This window comes from Scleropages formosus, chromosome 18 (genome assembly GCF_900964775.1).
Source record: "Scleropages formosus chromosome 18, fSclFor1.1, whole genome shotgun sequence".
Classification (NCBI taxonomy): domain Eukaryota; kingdom Metazoa; phylum Chordata; class Actinopteri; order Osteoglossiformes; family Osteoglossidae; genus Scleropages; species Scleropages formosus.
In genome coordinates this window covers 16,491,638-16,512,716 of record NC_041823.1, presented here as the reverse complement: position 1 = coordinate 16,512,716, position 21,079 = coordinate 16,491,638, and the positions used below count along the sequence as shown (strand labels likewise).

The following is a 21,079-nucleotide window of genomic DNA, read 5'->3' as shown; positions in this document are numbered from 1 at the left end:
ATGCATCTCATTTGATTAAAAAAATTGAGGTCAAGGATGAGAATGAATTCTCATTAAATGACAGTGAAGCCATGACCACTAGACAAATGTTGGAACACCACTTTTCGTTATCTTGGGAAATTTACAGAAAAATCACAATTACATTGCTTTTCTGTCACTTTCAGCTGGAGAGGAACAGCTCCCTTCCATAGAACCATTCATCACAATGCACAAATTCATAATTATGCAATATGTATGTTTCCATTCAGGAAAAAGAGCTATTCATACAATTCTCCCTTCCAACTTCAATCTGTGCAGCAATAAATGAAAAGCAACTATATGCATTTTTATATTCGTACATGTAGTGTATGTAAAAATAAAGTTCACTCCGCCACAAAAACCATAAACTGAATTTTTTCCAGTGAGTAGTATTTTTTTTTTTTTTTTTTTAAAAGAGGAAAACTTGTAACTGTGCTCATTTCTTGAAGAACTTTTTGTTGAGGAGAAAGATGAGCAAGTTGACGTTTACTTTAGCCTTGTCAAACATCTTCATAACAGCAACACCCTCATACTGCAGCTGCAGCAGGTCCTAGACACATCCGTATTAAAATTATACATACTGTACACATTTGTATTATGCAGAGTCAGGGTATTAAATTATTGAATCAACTAAAAATTGTGAAGTCTAAAAATGTGCCGGTCTCACCGCACTTTTCACAAAAGTATTGCACACAACTCACATAAACAGTCAGACCCTAGTATCCAGACATAGGTCCTGCAAGTCTCTAAGGTGAAATTCCAGATGACATACTATTCCCTTTTTTCAATCATGGGGAAATAGGGTATTATACTGTAATTTATTATATTGGAAGTATTTCTTCAGGGGGTTCCAGGAGTGCTATACAGCACAATGACATCCCTGCTAAAAGGTTCCCTTTCCTGTCCACTTATGAGAAGGCAACCCAAAAAGCAGCACACCTGTGGCCTTTCTAATCAGCTGGGGTATAAATACCCTGGTCCTGAAATTGATTGTGTGGGTGAGATGAAAAAGAGTGAAAGACTGAGTAAAGCACAGTTATTGATAGATGATATTGATAGACTGATATTGAATCCCTTGGTAGACAGAAAGCTGTTTGTAGAAGAGAGTCATGAATGTTGTTCATACACGTCACCATACTGCCATTCATGCGAGTCCCCTGGTCAGTTTACAGCTTTTAAGATGTAGATACCCATTCATGGTTAAGTTAGGACAATCACTGCTTTTTCAGCCCTTTTTAAAATTGGTTTCTCTTAATACTACTGAACTTTAACCCATGACAATACAGATATTAGTAAGATGCAAAGCTTCCAACTTTATATGCAAACTGTGCTGTTCTACTACACTTGTTCACTTGTAATTTTATCAACATCTTTTCAAAAATTTCACAGCATTTTTTATTCCATTTACTTTTTCAGGAGACATGATGCGGTTGCAAAACAAAGCCAAATACTGAAAAACTCCGTAAAAAGGAAATAATGAACACATGCAAACAAAACTGAATTCTGAGGCCAAGCAAATGTCAGTTTCCACCATTTTCAGCACTGTTTGTGCACACATTTTAAAAACAGTTCTGTGGGACATGAGACTTAAAGGCTAAAAAGTTTGGATAATCAGGAAGTGCTTCTGGATATTAGGATGTTTTGACCAGTGTCCAGATACCAGGGTCTGAGTAATTTAATTCTTCATTTACAGAATGGAACTCAAAAGGATGCATACTTCATTATTTCACTGGCTTACCTGATATTTAAGAGGGAACTTCTCCATGTCCACTCCCATGAAGCGAGCCTTCACTAGGAACGTACCTCGCTCTTCACTGGGTACAATATCGAAGATCACGTTCTTGAACCTGATCAAAATGATTTTAATACAAAATTGCTGTGTGGGTATGAAAATCTACCTAAAAAGACCATTAAAAGTTATGTAGGATGTGGCAATCCTAGAATGTGCCAAACAAAAGTCAGATGAAGAAAGGCACTGGAAACTATATGAAAAGATTACAAGCTTATGGTTCTGCATATGTGACAAAAACCTGTGTTTACTGACTGTGTGACAGGTAGGTCTTCAATCTCCAGCAGCACACCCTTTTCATGGAGGCGGGCAGCAGTGTACATGAGGGCAAGCTGCTTATTCTTCTTCCCACTGACCTTGCTGAAAGAGAAAGCAGCACAGTGCACACTAACCACTGGGCAGTTGCTCACCTTTACTTTACACTGGCTTGACCTCCACTGCAGCACAATGCTAATAGGCATGGAACAGGATCGAAACAGTATGTACAGTGCTGACAACAATGCAGGTCATTGGTGCTGCCACTCAGCCTGTGGCTGTTAAGCTGGCATTTGTGGTCTGCACCTGTTCTTGGAGGTGAAGTTGTCCAGACAGGTGGTGATGTATTGACTGTAGTAGTCCACCTGCTCACTGTGGAAGGAGCTCTTGCAGTGAAGACTGTTTAAGGTTTGCCTTAGCTTTACCAGCTCAGCCTGGCGGCGTTGACGGTACAGACGCTGATGCCGGATATCCTGGAACATGGACAGAACGATCAACAATCAATTTTCTCAAAACATGCATTGTACCCTCACATGCATATTCACACTTACTTCCAGTGACTGCTGAAAAGGCAATTCAGAGAATTCACACAGAAAGAGACCAAGTTGCCACATTTTTCCATTGTAAACATGTAAAACTATTACCCCAAAAGTAGGCAATGTTTCTGGAGAAACATTCCATATTTTTAGTTGTATTTTCTTTGGGTTATCTGTCTGTTGCAGAGCAAAAGCACATTTTCAAGCTCAGCAGTTAACTTGCCAATAAAGCATGTCCAAACAGAAGTGTCTGAAACTTGCTCATCTGCCATTTATGAGTGTTACTGATCAATAATAAAATGGAAAATGTTGGATGTTATGTGATAAATCAGTCAGCAACCAGTGTAGAACAGGAGGGAAGGCAAATTGTCATTAACAGTTTTTACATTTAGCTCAAAGTTAATAAAAATGCTACAATGAAAGACTTATGAAAAGATTTCTGGTCCCAGCTGTGTCAAGTGGTCCAAGTCTATACATTTATTTTTTCAAAAGGTGGGACTCGTCTCATTTACATTTATGTAACAGATGCTTTTCTCCAAAGCAACTTCCAGTGAACTCTATGTAGTGTTATCAGCCCACACACCTTATTCACCAAGGTGACTTACACTGCTAGATACACTACCTACACTGGGTCACTCATCCATACATCAGTAGAACACACTCCGCCACACACACACTATGGATTAACCTGAACAGCATGTCTTTGGACCGTGGGAGGAAACCAGAGCACCTGGAGGAAACCCACACAGACACGGGGAGAACATGCAAACTCCACACAGACTGAGCGGGGATTGAAACCACCTCCTCTCACACCCCCCCAGGCACTGTGAGACAACAGCGCTATTTGCTGTACCATCGTGCCGTCTCAAATCTGGGCCAGTTTTATTTCAACACCAGGGTATGTCCGCACCTTAGCGATGAGCTGCAGGATCTGAGCCTCTATGTCAGGCGGGGTCAGCACTCCCAGGGCCTCCAGCCTCCTGAGGCTACGCTGGATTTTCCTTTTCTTCTCTTCCAGAGACAGGTTGCCATCAGCTATCAAGGACTTGTTTCTCTTCATCTTCTCTGGTGTGCGGGCATCAAGCTGAGCTCTCTGCTTCATCATCCAACAGTGCTGTGCTTCCTGGGAGAAGAACCAGAGGAACCCAAGTTAACAGTTATGTGCACTGACATGGCAGAAAGGATGGGAATGACAGGACAACGACATACAACAAGGTGGCATGCTTGTTTCTGCGGTGAAAATGTTGAAAGGGATAAACGAACCTGGTCCTTAGACACAGAAGCACGCAGGATTTCATTCAGTGTATCCCCAGGCTGGTTGCGTATCACATCAATGATGAGCTGCTTGGTGCTGTCATGGAACAGAGTCCCTATTCAGTAGAGTCTCATTTCTTGTATTCATAGCATGCCTGCCTGTTTCTAAGAACTGCTAACAATCTGAGCACTACATTTCTTAAAGTGAGCCTTCCAATCAATACATCAACTACTATTTCTTACCTGAGTAGTATCCCCCTTGCATCAGGTTGATCGTCAGAGGTCCGGAAAATGTCAAACTTGCTGGTAAGTGTCAGAGACACCTCCAATTTGCTGTACTGAGCTAAGATTTGTTCTGCATTGGGATCCCCACTGTTGGCCACCCCCTCCCCTGTCATGGTACAGATATAGGTAACATTTTGCACAAAAATTATATCTGCTTGCATAAAAATTGCAATTACTGCTAGAGTGCTTTCATCTCTTTACAAGCAAAGCACTCAATACATTTGACTCCACCGCCCACCAAATCAGCCACTCTGCCATTGTAATTGTAGTTTTCCACTGAAACAGATACAATCTGAAAGCAATTCCCTAACCACAAAAATAATGATTTGTTTACTAGTACCCAAATAAATGACATTTTTAGATGATGGAAAGGTAGTAGAAGAAGCAATTCTAACATAGCAGGAGTTAAACTAACCAACAAGATCTTGGATGGAAGGCACATTCCCAAGGTCCCTCAGCAACTCCAGCAGGGGATCAGAGGGGTCTGGACACAGGGAGTCCTGGTGCTCCAACAGCAGCTACGGAAACACAGTCAAGCTGAATTCAGCAAAAAATGGCTAGACACACAAAACTTCACCAAGACTGCAGGAAATCTGACCTTATGAGTGTTGATGAGCTCACTGATGGAGATATAGATGACTGGTTTGTTCAGGATAACCATCTCAGAGTATTCATCAATATTGAAACGTTCCTCTGGCTCTGGGACATCACAAGCAGCCCGCAGGAACTTGCTGTGAGCGCACAAGACACATGGACTGAAACCAACTGCCAAGTGATACATTGTAATAAAACCTCTCAACTTGGACCCGGCATCTGTGTTTATTCTGACACAATGCCAGGTAACTGACACATGGGATGCCATCCATGTCTATGTCTCTCCACCCTGTACTTTGCATTGTTGAGACTCCAGTTTCAGACTGAGATGCCGGAGTAACTGACCTGAACCTGGCATGTGTAACAGTGATGTAGTCATTAAGGGCCCTGAGATGAGCACTGTCGCCTTCAAAGTGCTTGTGGGCGGCACTGTGCTGGAGGAGGCGCGCAATGGAGCCAAGGGTCCGACGCTGGTCAGGCACCAAAACAGAGCCTGCAGAGAACTCCACCACATCAAAGCCATCCGGGGCCACCACTGCTGGGTTCATGTAGCGGTAGTACAGCAGGTTTCCCACAACCTGCAAAGAGGGGGCAAAGAGCCAGGACTGCTAAATAGGAGGGGGCAACTATTGTCTAAGTTAGACAGTACCAAAAAAAACGTTTCGTTTTGAAATTCCCCAGTAAGAATCTATGTCAGGGGGGAAAAAATAGCACAAAAGCTAAAAATATTTGTCAGCTGATTTTCATAATGTAGTTTATTATTTGTGTTAAAGCAACAGCTTTCTAGTTTTGTTGACTAATCCTGGGATGCTACTACACAATGTCCACCTGAGGTTGTTTAATCATCATGTCATTAAACAAATTGTGAGATGGACTCAGAGGTAGAAAAATGCCGGGGTACCTTATACAGCTCATCTTGACTAGCCTGAGGAAACTTCTCTTGCAGTGCCTCCCTCAGGACCTTTGCAGTGTACCGTATCCCATACCTGACCACCAGAGCACATGGGATAGTACTCACTCATGGTTCACATACATAATATTGTACTCAGTGCAAAACAGATCCATATCTGAAATTGTGGAGTCAAAAATGGCAGGCAAAACAAACTAATAAGTGATTATCTGTGCTGTAGTTTCATAAGTTACATTATATACAGTTAAAAAATAGAGCAGATACAGTTTGTTGGAAAGTCTCTATGTGACAGGAACATGGGGAGGAATTGCTGTAGAATGAGCTGGCAGCAGGAGTGCCTCAACTTACGGCAGTTTGTGCAGATTACAAGTGATAGCATTTAGCACGCGGTCCGTCAGGGTCTTCAGGTTGGTGATGGCAATGTCCAGGCGGCGCTGTACTTCCTGGTGGCTGAGGGCCTGCTCAGCACTCACTTCATAAGGCAGGGAGCTAGACACCATATGTGGAATTAGTTTTAGTACTGGAGGCAAGAAAACTAAGTTGTGGAATGAGCATCTTGTCAGTGTTGTTAAATCACTTCAGTTTTACAGTGCGTTTGTTTCAAACACTCAGGCTCTCTATTGACCTTTTGTGGCCAGTCTTGGATTCCATCTGATTGATCCAGCTTTTGTAGATCTCAATGGGGTCAGTGCGGATGCTGAGTGCGCGGTCCTGCAGCACCTCGCGGATGGCAGGCCCCAGGATGTCCCTAAGTGCATTCTGACCCCTTGCATGGCGGTAGAAGCTGACCAACATTTTGACAACAGTGGGGTTTCCCATGACCAGCTCCTGGGGCTGATCCACCTTTAGTCTGAGAAGCAAGGCAAAAGGTACCCAGTGAACTATGATGAACATGTGGGTCAAATTAGCGCTTCCATTTAGTAGTATACCAATGGTTTACAAAAGATGTAAAACAAAAATATACTTCAACAGCAGAAACTATCCAGTGACAGCATGGTTGTATTTGTGTGTGAAGGGGAACTGACTTGATCTCATGCCGTAGGGCTGTGGTGAAGAGCTGCAGCAGGAGATAGGCTTCCCTACAGTCAGAGCCGTAGTTGAAGAGGGTAAAAATGACCGTCTCCATGAAATGTGTTGACTTATTCTGGGGCATGAGGAAGATCAGCTGGGCCAGGTACAGGGGCTGGGTCTGTGCAGGGAAGCAATACAGTCAGAGGTCTACCTTCACAAGGTACAAAGAGGCATGGAGCAGAGTAACTTTACCACCAATGTAGTGAGATGTAGGCACAGAGTAATTCAGCCTCACCTGCAACAGGTAGAACAGATGTTGGTAAGCTTCAAGCTTTTCCCTCTTGTCTTTACTCAATGACTTGAGCCCCTTATGTTTGTCCAGAGCCATCATGTCAGACAACTGCTCCTTGTTCTTCTTGGTCAGCTTCTTGCAGTGGGACACAACCTCCTGTGTCAGACAGAGTAATATGTTAGTCACCTCATTCTGGGTCTCTGATCATACTCCCCTAAACCAAATATATCAGCAAAATTACTCTGTGTCACAAAACTGACTCCAATTAAACAGTAAAATCCACTGAAGTTAGTTTATTATTAATCCATTTATGTTAGTTTCTTTTTAAACAATTTCTACAACCTGGCCTTACATTAGATTCATTTCCACAAAAAAAAAAAAAAAGAAAAAAAAAAAAAAAACTCAGAACATGCCCTTTTGTTGTGCATCATCAGCAAAGACAGCAGTTTAGCTTCTAGTGGTGCTTTAACATTAATACTGCACAATAAAACAAGATACATCATAAAATGCACTAAATCAAATATAATGTGGTATTACTTATAATGAAGTCAAGAGTTGGTCTCCATCAGCTTTCAATGCAACTAAATGCAACTCAGGTATCTTGGAATCCAATGCTCACATTATATCAGGTCTACAGTGTAGCTGCTACTTACATTATTTATGCCCCTGATTAAGCCATGTATTGTGAGAGGGCCTATATTGTCAGCTTCTTAACTTTCCATCAGGAGTAAAAGATGTGGATCATCTGCCACAGCTCAGAATACAGACAAGTATATGAGGAACACCTGGAATGTGTAGATGCTCTGTGATCATCACCTGTAGCGTGATCCGATTCCGGACCAGAAGACCAATCTTCAGGTCCATCAGATCTAGGTCAGCCTCCAGCTGGCAGTTAGAGCGGATGGTACGCACCACCTCCTCCCGCAGGCGAAGCAGCTCCCCTTCCTGACGGATGTCGGAGTCACCCTGTTCCAGCAAGTGCGAAAACTTCCGTACCACAGAGAGTGTGGGCGTGCGGGAGTGCACTGAAGCCGAAAATGAAGAAAGGGCAAGGAAGTAAACAGATAAGCAGAATTAAGAGAATAGACAAAAAGAAGGTGAGAGAAAGGAGGTGTTAGTTACTATTTTATGAACACAGTGCTTACTTCTAATAACTATTTTAGCAATCTTATATACACACTATATGGCCAAAAGTATGTGAACACTGGACCATCATACCTATATGAGCTTTAGACATTTTGTTCCAAAACCATGGGCATTGATATGGAGTTGCCCTGTCCCCCCTTTGCAGCTATAACAGCCCCCACTCTTCTGGAAAGGCTTTCCACAAGATTTTGGAGTGTGTCTATGGGAATGTGTGTCCATTCAGCCAAAAGAGCATTTGTGAGTTCAGGTACTGATGTTGGACAAGAAGACATGGCTTGCAATTGGCATTCCAATTAATCCTAAAGATATTCAATAAGGTTGAGGTTAGGGTTCTGTGCAGGCCACTCAAGCTCCTCCACACCAAACTTGTCTCTACAGACCTGGCGTGGTGCACAGGGGCAAAGTCATGCTGGAACAGAAAAGGGCTTTCCCCCTCTGAAGTGCAGAATTGTCTAAAATGTCTTCATATGCTGCAGCATTAAGAGTACCCTTCACTGGAACTAAAGGGCCTAGCTCAAACCTGAAAAACAGCCCCAGACCATTATCCTTCTCCACCAAGCTTTACAGTAGGCAACGTTCTCCTGGCATCCGGAAAACCCAGATTCAACAGAGGATAGCCGATTTTTACACACTACGTGCTTCAGCACTCGCTACTCTGCATGGTCTACCACTTTGTGGAGGAACTCTTGTTCCTAAACTCACCATCAAAATTCACAACACCACTTACAGTCTACTGGGGCAGATATAGCAGAGCAGAAATTTCACGTACTGACTTTTTAACAGTGCCATGTTAAAAGTCAAGCTCTTTAGAACGACCCATTCTACAGCCGATGTTTGTCAATGGAGATTGCATGGCTATGTGCTGGATTTTATGCATCTGTTAACAATGGGTGCGGCTTTAACACCTAAACTCAATAATTAGGAGGGGTGTCCACATACTTTCGGCCATGTAGTGCACATCAGTCTGTTTTTATTGCCATTTAACACATACCCAGCATTCTGTAGTCCTCGCGGGCCTTGTTTGCTCGGAAAAAAGCCTGAATCTTTACAATAGCTCCTACCTGGACACGCACACACACACAAAAAAAAAACCTTACTGCAGTATTTGTATAACAAAAATGCACAAGTGAAGAGCAATGAAAATCACAGGCAAGATTCCATATTTACATGTCTCCTGAAGTGCCTCAGCCGAGCTAGGTACCTTCGTCGGGCTAACCACATTTTCACCCAAGCTTGAATCTAGAGGACAAAAGGCATTTCTGACTGACTTACACAACACAGATGCACAATCTGCCTGCACATTTCTTGTTCCAACTTGGGGATGTACAGTTTTCATGCATGTTTTCAAAATATACAAATAGAATTGAAATAATTCAGCATAAGAGGAAACTAGATTGTCTAGCACAAATGTAAATTCTCCAAATTTTAATGTATTATGACCAAGCTCACTTTACAGTACATTTTCCCAGAGATCAAGAAAATGAAGTCAGACTGCTAATATAAGCACAGAAGACAGTCACTTAAGGCTACTAAAATTCTCAACTCTCAAATGCTTTCTGCATTTACATTTATCAGATGCTTTCCTCCAAAGTGATGTCCATCTTTCTAAATTGTTTATGATAATGATCATTTCTACCTTAACAACAGCTCTCCAATTCTTATAGAGGTATTGTAGTCTCTTTCTGTAGGCTTGCTGCTGCCTGTATCTTCTCCAGTGGGACTGAAACGCAGTCAGCCAAATGAAAGTAAAGAACATAAGACACAATGTGGAAATAGTTAAGGTTTACATTGACTATTTGTTCAACTCAAGAAAGGAATGGTGCAATCCAAGAAATGACCACATCCCAATGACCATATTACTTACAGTATAAGGCAAAGGCACAAGAATGGTAGGCTAAAAGAAAGAGGAAAAGAGCAAATCTAACCTGTATGGTGATAACTGCAGGCAACTGGGTGTGCAGGAAACTCAGACGGGCACCAAATTGCTGTCTAACTAGGTAGCCTCGCATCTGTGCCTGCAGTTGCACCAGCATGGGCTCACTGGCCTTCCACTGGAGTTCACGACTGTGTGCCACAGTCACTCTGGATATCACTGCCTACATGCGGAAAAAAAACATGTCAGAAAATAAGACAGGGACAAAAAGGGACATGTGGTAAAAAGGGGAGTGAATTTTAGTGTTTTAGTGAAAATTTTGATTTGTTTTACAAATTAAACAGGGGTACCATAGATTAAAATGTTAAGGTTATACCACAATGCAATACCAAGTGGTGTTACCTGAATATCCTTACGGCCTAGATATAAGCTGTTGTGCACAAAGCCCTGAGGTCGGTCCCAGGTGCCCTCCAGCTTGTGCAGGTGGTAGTAGTAAGAGCTCCCATCTTGCATTTTGTTTTGTACCCAGAGACTGCGATTGTCACCTGGCCCCAGGAAACAAGTGCCACAAAATTCTCACATTTTCTCATTAAAAATGTGTTATTTACCAGGAATGACAGTAAGTGGATTTAAAAAGTAATTTGACAAGATTATGACTCAAGATAAGATAAAATAAAAATACATTTTCAGGCTTTGTCTTCAACCTATGCCAGTCAAAAACTCAGTCCCAGATATGGAACAGTCTCACCAGAAATTATCTTATTTGAAAAGCATCCCTACCACCTGTAGCTTTGGCTTTGTACAAGGCTGACAACTCAGCCTGATATCCACCAGCACATTCTGCCACCACGCTTCGTAGCGCCACCTCTGGCAGAAGAAGGACACGCAGTGTTTGAGACACTTTGCCTTCTTTCACTGCTTGGTTCACTGCTGCCAGGCTTAAGGACACTAAGGAGAGAGATGGATACCGAAACATCAAGTTCAATAACAAGGATACTTCTGCTGTAGGGGCCAAGATCTATACTGCAGATATTCTAAGCATTCAAAGAAGCTGGAGCTGTAGGATTCTGGAGACCTGTAGATAACAGATATGGGCTGCACAGTAAGCATACTTACTCTTGAGTGCTCTCTGAGTGTCCTTATTGGCTTGCTGTACACCTTCCTGGATGTCAGCCAACCACAGCTCTGCTCCTGGGTCTCTCGTCTCCTGCAGGCACACAACCACCACCAGAGGAAGATCAAAACAATTGCTTCTACGAACAGCACTGAGCCCAAGTTCACAGGATGAAGATGCCAAACAGATTTTGCAGGTAGTGCTGCATTTCAAAAGGAAAGTATCCTACCGTGTGCATCTTACTCCTTTACAGGTATGTATTTTTATCCAAGGGTGGATACATTTTTACAGACTTCCTTTCAATACAACTTGTCTTTAGAGCAAACCATAGAATAAATATTAATTTAACTATGCAGTCCTAGCCTAGGGTTGCAAGTGCCTTGTTGTAGGCAACCTGCTGCATCTAGTCACCATACCTCTGCTTTACGCCTCTTCATAGAAGTCAGCACATCATGGTAACGCTTGGCTGTCTTAGGCTCTACCTCCTTAAGACCACTGGAGGGCAGCAGAAGTGCAGCAAGGGTGTTGTGGGGGTCACTGCGGCACAAGGCCTGATTGATAATCCCAATAGTTAAGATCTCTGTTTAAAAAAGAAAAAATAAAACCAGACTTCAAGGATTGCACAGCTAAAGGACAATATTGATTAAATATTCATAGATTCTTTTTCAGGAGTAAGGCATCTTATTAAATAAGAATCACGATGTACACTAGCTCCTCAAGATAAGTACAGCTAGAAACCTGCTCAAAGCCACTTTCAGCACTAAACAATAAAACTCCTGTCAATTCATTTAAGGGTTCTGTTCTGTAAAAGTCTTGCAGATGCCTATAATTAAAAAAAGTTTAATAAAATATAAAGACTTAAGCTTTTAACTTTGAGCTACTTTTAAAATAATTTGAAATGAAAAATTCTCCATAACCACCTATTCGGTATCAATTGTTGACCAATCTTGCTATTGAGCACTAACATGAACACCAGACAAGCTTTAAATAAAAGTTGAATTATTCAGGATTCAAGAGTTTGTCATGTGTACAGTAAACAGTTCATTACACAATACAATGAAATTCTTACTCTGTGAATCCTCTCAGCAGCCTATGACATAAATTGTAAGGACATAAAAGAAAAAAAAAAACACACGGAAAAAAACAAGGCATAAATCACAAGTTACAAAAAAATTACTATTAGTGCAAAAATGACAAATTTACAAAGACTCAGTGCAAAAATCCAAGAAACAAAGTTGTATACGTATATAAAGTGTGCAGTGTGCAACGTAAACATGAAAGTCGTACATGTGCAAAGTCCTACAGAGATAGATTGGGTCAATTCGCAGTTGAAAGGGGGTGTGTATTTGTGTGCGCAAGGTATGCGGAGGTAGTCTGTGGTCTCTGATGTTACTGGCGTTGTGGATGTGTATGTGCGTGTAGGAGGGATGGGGGGGTAGTTGACACCTCTCAGGCTAAGAGGTGTCTGCCGCAATGGGTGGAGAGGCAGTGGATGGGTGTCATTCACAAGCCTGATGGCCTGTGGGTAAAAATGGTTTTTCAGCCTTGAAGTTCTCGCTTTAACACTCCTGTAGCATCTGCCTAATGGAAAGGGTGTGAAAAGGCTATGCTGGGGGTGACTACTGTCCTTGTCAATAGTCCATATCAATGTCCAACAGTTTTACTGCAGTGCATTTTACTGACTTCTGCCAGTTAGGCCTGAAATGCAAGCTGTTATTGTCCAAACCAGACAGAAAATTTTGGAGAGAGACCAGAAAAATCAATTAAAGCTTAATAAAATGGAAAATGTATATCTTTGAAAATTCATAAGTTGATATAACAGGAGTAGCCAATGTATAGCCTGGTTCTGGGTTTGACTACACAGTTAGGTAACAAGACACTGAGCATTTCACAGAAACTGAGAAGACAGTGCAGCATCCCTAACCTTACTAAACAATTATTCTGTGCACCTTACATTTTGATTGGGGAAAAAATTTTTCCAAAATAAAAACCATCCAGTTCTAGTTAGAGTTATATAATGGCATGTACTTGCTAGGGCAAATGCAATCAGTTCAGTTAAGGCTTCCCTTGCCAGTTCTTGGAAGTACTCACGGTCATGCTCTTCCTGTACTTCGGTATTGACAGCATTGAGTCCCATTTGGAGCTCATTCCATGTCAGCAAGGTTCTTCCTGCCTGCTTCTTCCGTTTACACAGCTCCTCAAAGTATCTAAATTAATATAGTCATTAGTACAAGAGGGTGGAAACTAGCACTTAGCATACTAAATCCTGTCAGTCTGATACCAGCAAATAAAAATCAAAATTGGGCAAAAATTTATAATGGAAACATTTATTGTATGTAATAGCTGACATATTTTCAAAACTTCATTGTTAAAATTGAATAGGGTTTGAAGTCCTTTATGACATTTATAAATGAGCAGGCCTTGACTCAGCACCAAGGCTGCTGTGTTATGACAAATTAAAATTAACTGTGGACTGTCCCATCATGAATAATAAACTTAATTCAAGTCATGTCCTAAAAGCTGTAACACACATATTTTGTGAGTCAGATGGTGATCGATACCTCTATCTGTCAGCAGCACAGATTTTGCTATGAACGCAGCTCACCTCTGTAACAAGCTGTCATCTGTATCGGTTAACCCTGCAGCTGGGCTGATGAGCCTAGCACAGAAGGCCCCAGCATCCTTCACCTCCAAGGCCTGGTTGATCAAAGCCACTGCAGACAGCATCTCAACTGCCACAAACAGCTCCTCCTGCTGCAGCTCCCCCTGCAGGACAAATGAGTATACCACCTATAATCATAGCAACTCAGAATTCCCTACAGACACATCTTACATCAACATGCAAGATTGCTTAAGATTTAAATATATTGCAATGGTGTACCTGAGGGCTCTGAGCCTGCAAGAGGGCAAGCTCTTGCTGGTACAGCTCAGAGGCAAAGGGGTACACATCTGGAAGCTGAGCGTCTGGGTTCATTAGGGCTCGCACAGTAGTTCTAGCCTCACCCTGCTGCAAGGCCTTGTTGATGGCACCCACTGCCTGCTGCACTGTAAAACACAGAAACCAGTGTCAAACCCACTGCCACTGTGCAAAGCAAATACACACCTAAACATAGCACTCTCTAAATAGGATAGACAAAACACATGAACTATACAGTACATAATTTTACGTATGCTTGCTAATACTGGCATATTACAATAAAGTAGTACGTATGGTTCAGCAAACAGTCAGGTGATGAAACCCATGAGAGGGGCACACACCAGTGACATTGTACCAAATACTGCATTACGGCTACACTCCGCCTTCCCCACTTGTCTCTGATCATCAATGTCAACGTTCAAACTAACAAACAGGATAGTACTGACTGGCAAGAGAACGCAGAGCCTCTTCGTTTGCCATGAAGACTCCCTCTTGAATTTCCTCACGGTCCAGAGGGTCTACACAACCCAAGTCCTGAAGTGAATCATATATCACAGAGGAGGAAGTCAAAGCATGTGTGTTAGAGTGCAACCCAAGCTCAGCTGAGGTGCGACAATACCAGCACTATTTTGGAATTTAAAGGATGAGTTTAGCTTGCTACCCAAATCATCATCATGGTATGGTACTGGCTAAACATAAAATTTAAATTGCCCAAATTCTTGTGGCTCATACTTTCAATTTCTGAAAGTATGAACGTCAGTGCAGAACATAATTGTCGCTTTTGAAATGGTTTCTCTCTCTCACCAGGGCCTTCTGCTCCCGGTCAGCTACTAATTGCTCCAGGTACCATGGGCCATGTTCCCTATGGAGTTCCTGCAGAGCAAGGCAGGGTGCCTGCAGTGCTGAGAACAGAGCCAGGGAATCCCCAAACTCCAGTGTTTCATCTACATTTTCCACTGCTGCACGAACTGCAGAAAAAAATGAACACACACCATGTTCAGCTGTCAAGGGCTTTATACACCAGTTATTTGCACAGATAAAACAGCAAGTGCAACAATGGGTCTCAGATTCTGAACAGAATTTAAAAATGGTGACTGCGTGAGCCATCCAGTTAGAGAATTTTCCACAGTCTCAGTTTACGCCAGTCAGTTGTACCAGTGTAGCACAACAAAATGTAGAACCATTAAAGTTCAAATATTAGTGCTTTCCCTATTCTGCCATAAATTTAAAAATATTTTAACAAAATGAACATTTTTCAGACCATTCATATTTGTTCAGCAAGCATTAATCCTGCAGAATGAGGCTGCAAATAATTTCCACTGGTGAAGGAAAGATTAAACTGCACATTTACCATTGACTTTGTTGATGTTTTCCTGGATCTCTTTTTGGGTTAAATATTCCTCATAGATGTCCTGCTCCAAGCCGTTCACCTGTGTTTGGACAACTGCATGTAAACACACTTGTCGCCTGCCGATTCTAAACAAGGACATTTCTTTGATTTCACACACAGTGTAAAAGTTTGTAGTCTACAAAGTCAAGAAATGGCAAGTGTTCAAATTATTAGAAAGCAAATTAGCAATGACTAACATCCGCATTGCACTCACCCTGCGGGCACGGGCCGCCTTCTGAGCTCGAGCTTGGCGTAGCATCTCCTGGTACACAGACATGAGAGGCTCCTGTAGGCCATTCATCATAGCATTGGGGTTCCGCAGGGCCTGGGCTGTGGCTTCCAGAATGCCCTGCTCAACTGCCTCGTTGATGGCAATAACTGCTGCATGCACTAGAGAGACAGGTACAAACATAGTGGCATTGCTGTCAAACGGAACCATTCAGATAACACTTCCAAATATGAAGACATACAGCCGTCCAAAATAAACTGACACAGGCAACAAAAATGTTTACAAGAACCATATCCAGATTATATGGTAATCTATCTCCAGATGAAAATTTTCCAAATGGAAAATAAAGCATACTGTACATGGTAGGAGCCAATTTAAGGAATGACAACTCTCCAACTGAAAAATAAAAAGGTGTGGATTTCTAAAACAAAATGTCATATTTAAGTAATTTACTCCCCCATTCGCCACCGTATCAGGAACAGTCTGTATTCCATTCCAATCAATTGATGCAATCCCTTTAGAAAATTGTACTTTTTTCAAAGGTAAAAACTATGAAAGATCCCTTCTAAAAATATCTGAAACCATTGCACAGGAGATGCTGGTGGTCTTTCCTACCTGCAGCTTCATCTACAGACATCTCGTTGGCCAAGATGCCCCCAATCTTGCTGAAAGCTGGCATTTGGATGCCGTACTTGTCCAGTTCTCGCTTCATATTGTTGATCTCTTCCTCTAAGAGCAAAAATCAACCGATAGCCAACAAACCATCTTGCAGTCTGTCACCCTTTTCCAATGACATTTTGACAAATCAATACCTAAGCTCTACCTGTAAACTTGACCTTTCCACACAAGTCATGGATCTGTGGAGCCAACCCCAGTCGGAATAGGTAAAGGCTGAAAGTCAAGCACAGATACTTTTACCAATAATAAACACTCCTTTCCTATTAAAGCCTGGTTCATTAGGACTTTTTAACACAAGCTTCTCATATATATATATATATATATATATATATATATATAAAAAGAAATACATTAATGAAATGAAGGAAAAAAAAATGAATACAGCACAAATTGTGGGCTCATCAAAAACTCCTAAGGCCTATTGAAGCTATCCATTGTGAATTTGTCTGTCATTAATACTTAAAAGGTCTTACATGCTTATTACCAGATAAGACCAGAACAATGAACTTCCATCCAACTGGCAGACCATAAAACTGAAAATTACACCTTATGCTGATGCTCTTTTCTCAGTCACTACATTCCAAAAGGCTCAGTCAAACCAACTGACCTGAGAGCATGAATGCAGTACACAGTGCGGGGCATATTCTTCTTGTCATAAATGTCTGTTGTCTCTGGATGGAAGATCTAACAAGAAAAACATTGCTTTATTACAAAAATTTCAATCTAGTTTTAACAAGTGCTGAAAGTTACTATTTGTTATAGAATTGTAAAGTAATGAATTTTGCATATTATATAACAAGCATGCCAAAATTAACATGTAGAGCATACCAAAAATCAAAGCTATATCTTGCATTGAACTGTGAATTTAGTTTACCTTGGGCAACCCAACCTCTGCCATGGCATTAAGCCAATGGTTGATATTGTCGGTATGTCGAAACTGCAGTCCTGCTGTCTGAAAAATAATTGTGGAAACTGACTTAGCCTATAAACTGCATAAGCACAACTGTAAATGAGAATGGACGTTACACTGAACCCACATAAGTATTCAGAAAACAGATGGAACTGAACTAGACCAGTGGAAATAAAGGGAACAAACTAACAGAAAAAGCACATTTGGTTGAATGTCCATATATTGGCACTGACCTTGTATTTTTCCTGGTCCAAGTCATAGATTTTTTTAAGTGGGACTATTTTGGGGGCAAAACAATGACCCAGCTTAGCCAGCCACACTCCATTCCTAAGACCTTCTTCCAATTCAGTTGGGGCTGGCAAATCCTCATGAAGACATGCTTCCATCCATCTGTCAGGCAGTAGAAAAAAAAAAAAAAAAAAAAAACTTTAGTGGTCAAATCCCATACAAGGTTTGAAAATCCCAAATAGTACATAGTAATAGTAACATAGTTCGTGCAGTGGCATGGGTTTGCTTAGCTCTCCTTGGTGGGAATACATTTTTCTCTCTCCAACATCCTTGTCTGTCTTCATTCAGCTTACATGCTGTCTTCATGTTATCCCAATTGCACCTTCCGTGGTCCCCTTCTGCCATTCTCGTATCCCTGGCTGCTTTTTGCGTGACCTTCCCCAATCATGCCAGGACTCCAAGCAGACCCTTGTTCCCTGCATTTCAGCCCCTTACAAGTGAAATTTACCACCTCCTCTCATACTGAGCCATAACCTGCTCCCTTGATCTACTCCCTTCTGCCATCTCACAACACACACAACTCTACACCTTTTTCTTTTAGTCCACTCTCCCCTCTGGTTGCTTTCCATCTACCTTTTAAAAAACAGCCTACATTTCTCTGCTGTTAAAAGGAACTTTCTCTGGATCCAAACTCATGCAATTACAGGCTAGTCTGTCTTCATTTTCTTTCCAGAACTTAAACATGAAGTCTATAATATGCAGTATATGCAGGCCCCTTACTCTCCAACTACACTGTTTTCCCTGGATCGGTCATTGTTTATAATTTATTCCATCACTGCTCATAACATTTATTCAATCACTGACACTTGGTTCCTCCCCCACAGGCTGCCACAGATGTATCCTCTTGCATCACAGCCAGCCTGTCAGATCTCTCTGCTTGAATGCCTGTTCACCATGCACAGCACACTCTTTCCAGGACTGACCTCCTCTACAGACTATCAGGCCCATACACCTGTTGGGACATCTCCTTCAGACTAGACAATTTACTTATTTGATCCATTTCATTGATCAATAACCTAGAAGTAATAATCAAGTCTCTGATTCTCTCAGCACAAAGAAACCATAACTGGATCCTGCAGATACACTCTATATAACATTTGTAGGATCCCCCCATATATCACAGTGCATTCTACACAGCTCCTGGTCCAAGTACTACAACTCCATCATGTCTGCCATCAAGTTTCTCCAGCTGATCCAGAATGTTTATGTTCAACTTGCCAAAGTATTTCCATTATCTCCCTAAATCATTTTTACCCACCGGCTTACTATTTGCTGCCTATGTCAAGAGCAAGACTTCCATTATGGCCTACAATACAGAAAAAATGATCTACACTAAAATACCTAAAAGGTCCAGTCACTCCCTAAACCACAGCAACAATGCTACATTCCTCCACCTCCAAGCTCTTCGTGATCCTAATCACGAGAGGTCCAAAATCAAAAGTTTGCAGCTTATCAGTTTCAGCTCCATTGTGGTGGAATAAGCTTCGTTGCTCCATCAGAACTGCACATTCTCTGTCAGCGTTCAAGAAAGATCTCAAAACACATACCTTTTGCAAACACTTCACTTCTTGTGACAACTTCATAAATTTGCATCACACTACCTGTTATGATCCATTTCCCATCAAATCTATAGGTAGCTACAGTAGTTGCTTCATGTGCAAACAAAAACTGTAGAATTGAACAAACCGTTGACAATTGCATGTCTAGCTAAAGCTTTGCATGTGTTGTGAAATGCACATTTGTTTGCTAAATGTAAATGTAGCTTTTTCATTTCCTTCTGTTCATCTAATTGTATTCTTATGTTGGAAGTGGGAAAATTCAGGTCTGTAAACAAACAGTTGGACATAATGGAAAACCTTTCCACAGAGGAAATCATTTCACTGAGCCCTAGGGGCAACTGATATCGATTAGATCTAAACCTTTTGGCTTCCTCCAGGCGGCACAAGTACTGGTAGGCCACATTCTGGATGCGCTGCTCGTCCATCTCGTCTGCAGTCAAACGCTCATCTGTACAACACAGAGCACACAATGGAGGCCATAAGCTGGTAGGTTGTTTCCATAAAACACAGGCAAAGAAAAAAAGACTGCCAATTAATTCAGTTAATCATTTTCATTTATCCATGAGGAAAAAAGCATACAGGCATACCTGACTATGTGTATACATGTCCCCAGTTATCACAGTAAGGTCATATGTAAGGCCACAACAAGGTGAGCTCAGCAACAGCAAGAACATTTCTCTAAATCAGTCTGAACAATCATGTGATTTCACACTTTTCTCAAAAGAAGTTCACAATTTGAGCTTAAAATTACTGACACATTTATGCATCCTGATAAGTTTTTTGCATATCAAATCAAGGAAAGCAGCTTGCTCAAGGGTACTTCATGGGTAACCAGTTCCTTCTTTGTGTGCCTATTTTCATCATGTTCTTTGAAAATGACACAGTCATGACCCATAAGGGGGAGGGTTCCAGACAAATCACCAGCAGGGAGAGTCCAATTCAATTGTCACTTTCACCAGGCTGGTAGTCTTGAGACTACCCCCAAGCAGAAGGTGGGTATGTATCAGAAGCCATTTTTTTTGTGGACTAGAAATAAACACATTTTGGCTTTACCTGCTCATAACATTGTGATTGTAGCACCTTGGGGTAAAAGTTTTATCACTCAGTCAGTGAGTGAATGATTGATTGATAATTCAATTCCAGGCAGAGCATTACAATTAATTAGACACAATAAAAAGTTAAGTAATTTATCAAAGAATGAAAGAAATAAGCATCCAGCTTTAATTTTTAATGAAAGAAAAGACTACTTTTTACTTTTCAAAACACACACAGAAGCTCCCAGGATTCAGGAAATATTTATTTCCACAAACAACTTAAACTAACAAGAATTCTAGGTCGTCTTGATGCATTGAGGGTTAAATTAAAATAATTAGAAAAGCCACCTGGGTAAAGCTGGCTGTGAAATGCTCTGCCAACTTACGGACTGCACGCGTCTGTCGCCCTCCCGAGTCTCCCATTTTTCTTCGTGTGACGTGGTGGACAGCTCTGAAAGTTCACTTTTCCCTTTTCTCAGATATTATTCTTTTTTGTACAATGAAAATTAGGATGTTTCAGTTTTCATGAAAACAATTTCTTTCGATCCCGTAACAGCAAGCAAAGACACTCCTTCGAAACAGATCCGAAGGCGAAGCGAGGTGACACAAACAACTGTCCTGTCTCCAGCCGCACGCGCCTCGTCCCTCCAGTTTGAAAATCCCGCCGAGTTCCAGTTGGCTGACCGACGCACCCGTTGCCCCATTCGTTCACGTGGGAAACACACGCTCGGTGCATTCTGGGATACGTAGTATTACACACACTATTATAGCGTCACACAATCTATTCTCTGACGAAACAGTCAAGTCATATACACATAAATCTGAGGTAAAGTCCTCGGGTGATAACTAAAGAAGCCCTCTTCTAATAAAATAAATTCAGAGAAAATGTAGCCCTGAATTTTTATTACATTTACATATTTGTCAGAAAAGCACATTTTATTTCTCAAAACTTTTACAGTTAGACAGTGTTATTTTAAAAGCAGTCCCGCGCTTCAGC

The 21,079-nt window shown here is 41.5% G+C and overlaps 1 protein-coding gene across 1 annotated transcript; it reads right to left on the bottom strand.

The window, feature by feature from the left end:
- Positions 1-454: 454 nt before the first annotated feature.
- iqgap3 (IQ motif containing GTPase activating protein 3) lies at positions 455-20,677 on the bottom strand. The gene is made up of 38 exons (XM_018764774.2): positions 20,469-20,677; positions 19,409-19,496; positions 17,435-17,591; positions 17,166-17,243; positions 16,899-16,975; positions 16,437-16,504; positions 16,229-16,342; positions 15,599-15,774; positions 15,346-15,424; positions 14,799-14,962; positions 14,441-14,528; positions 13,959-14,122; positions 13,683-13,843; positions 13,169-13,284; positions 11,494-11,657; positions 11,080-11,170; positions 10,744-10,911; positions 10,366-10,508; positions 10,016-10,186; positions 9,727-9,810; positions 9,258-9,329; positions 9,082-9,151; positions 7,761-7,969; positions 6,948-7,100; positions 6,667-6,830; positions 6,267-6,491; positions 5,990-6,130; positions 5,633-5,717; positions 5,077-5,309; positions 4,736-4,868; positions 4,553-4,655; positions 4,096-4,243; positions 3,862-3,949; positions 3,509-3,721; positions 2,369-2,535; positions 2,063-2,167; positions 1,757-1,865; positions 455-568 (listed from the first exon to the last, which is right to left on the bottom strand). The coding sequence occupies exons 1-38, from the start codon at positions 20,503-20,505 to the stop codon at positions 455-457; spliced, it is 4,920 nt and encodes a 1,639-aa protein (XP_018620290.2). The 5' UTR covers positions 20,506-20,677.
- Between the last annotated feature and the right edge of the window lie 402 nt (positions 20,678-21,079).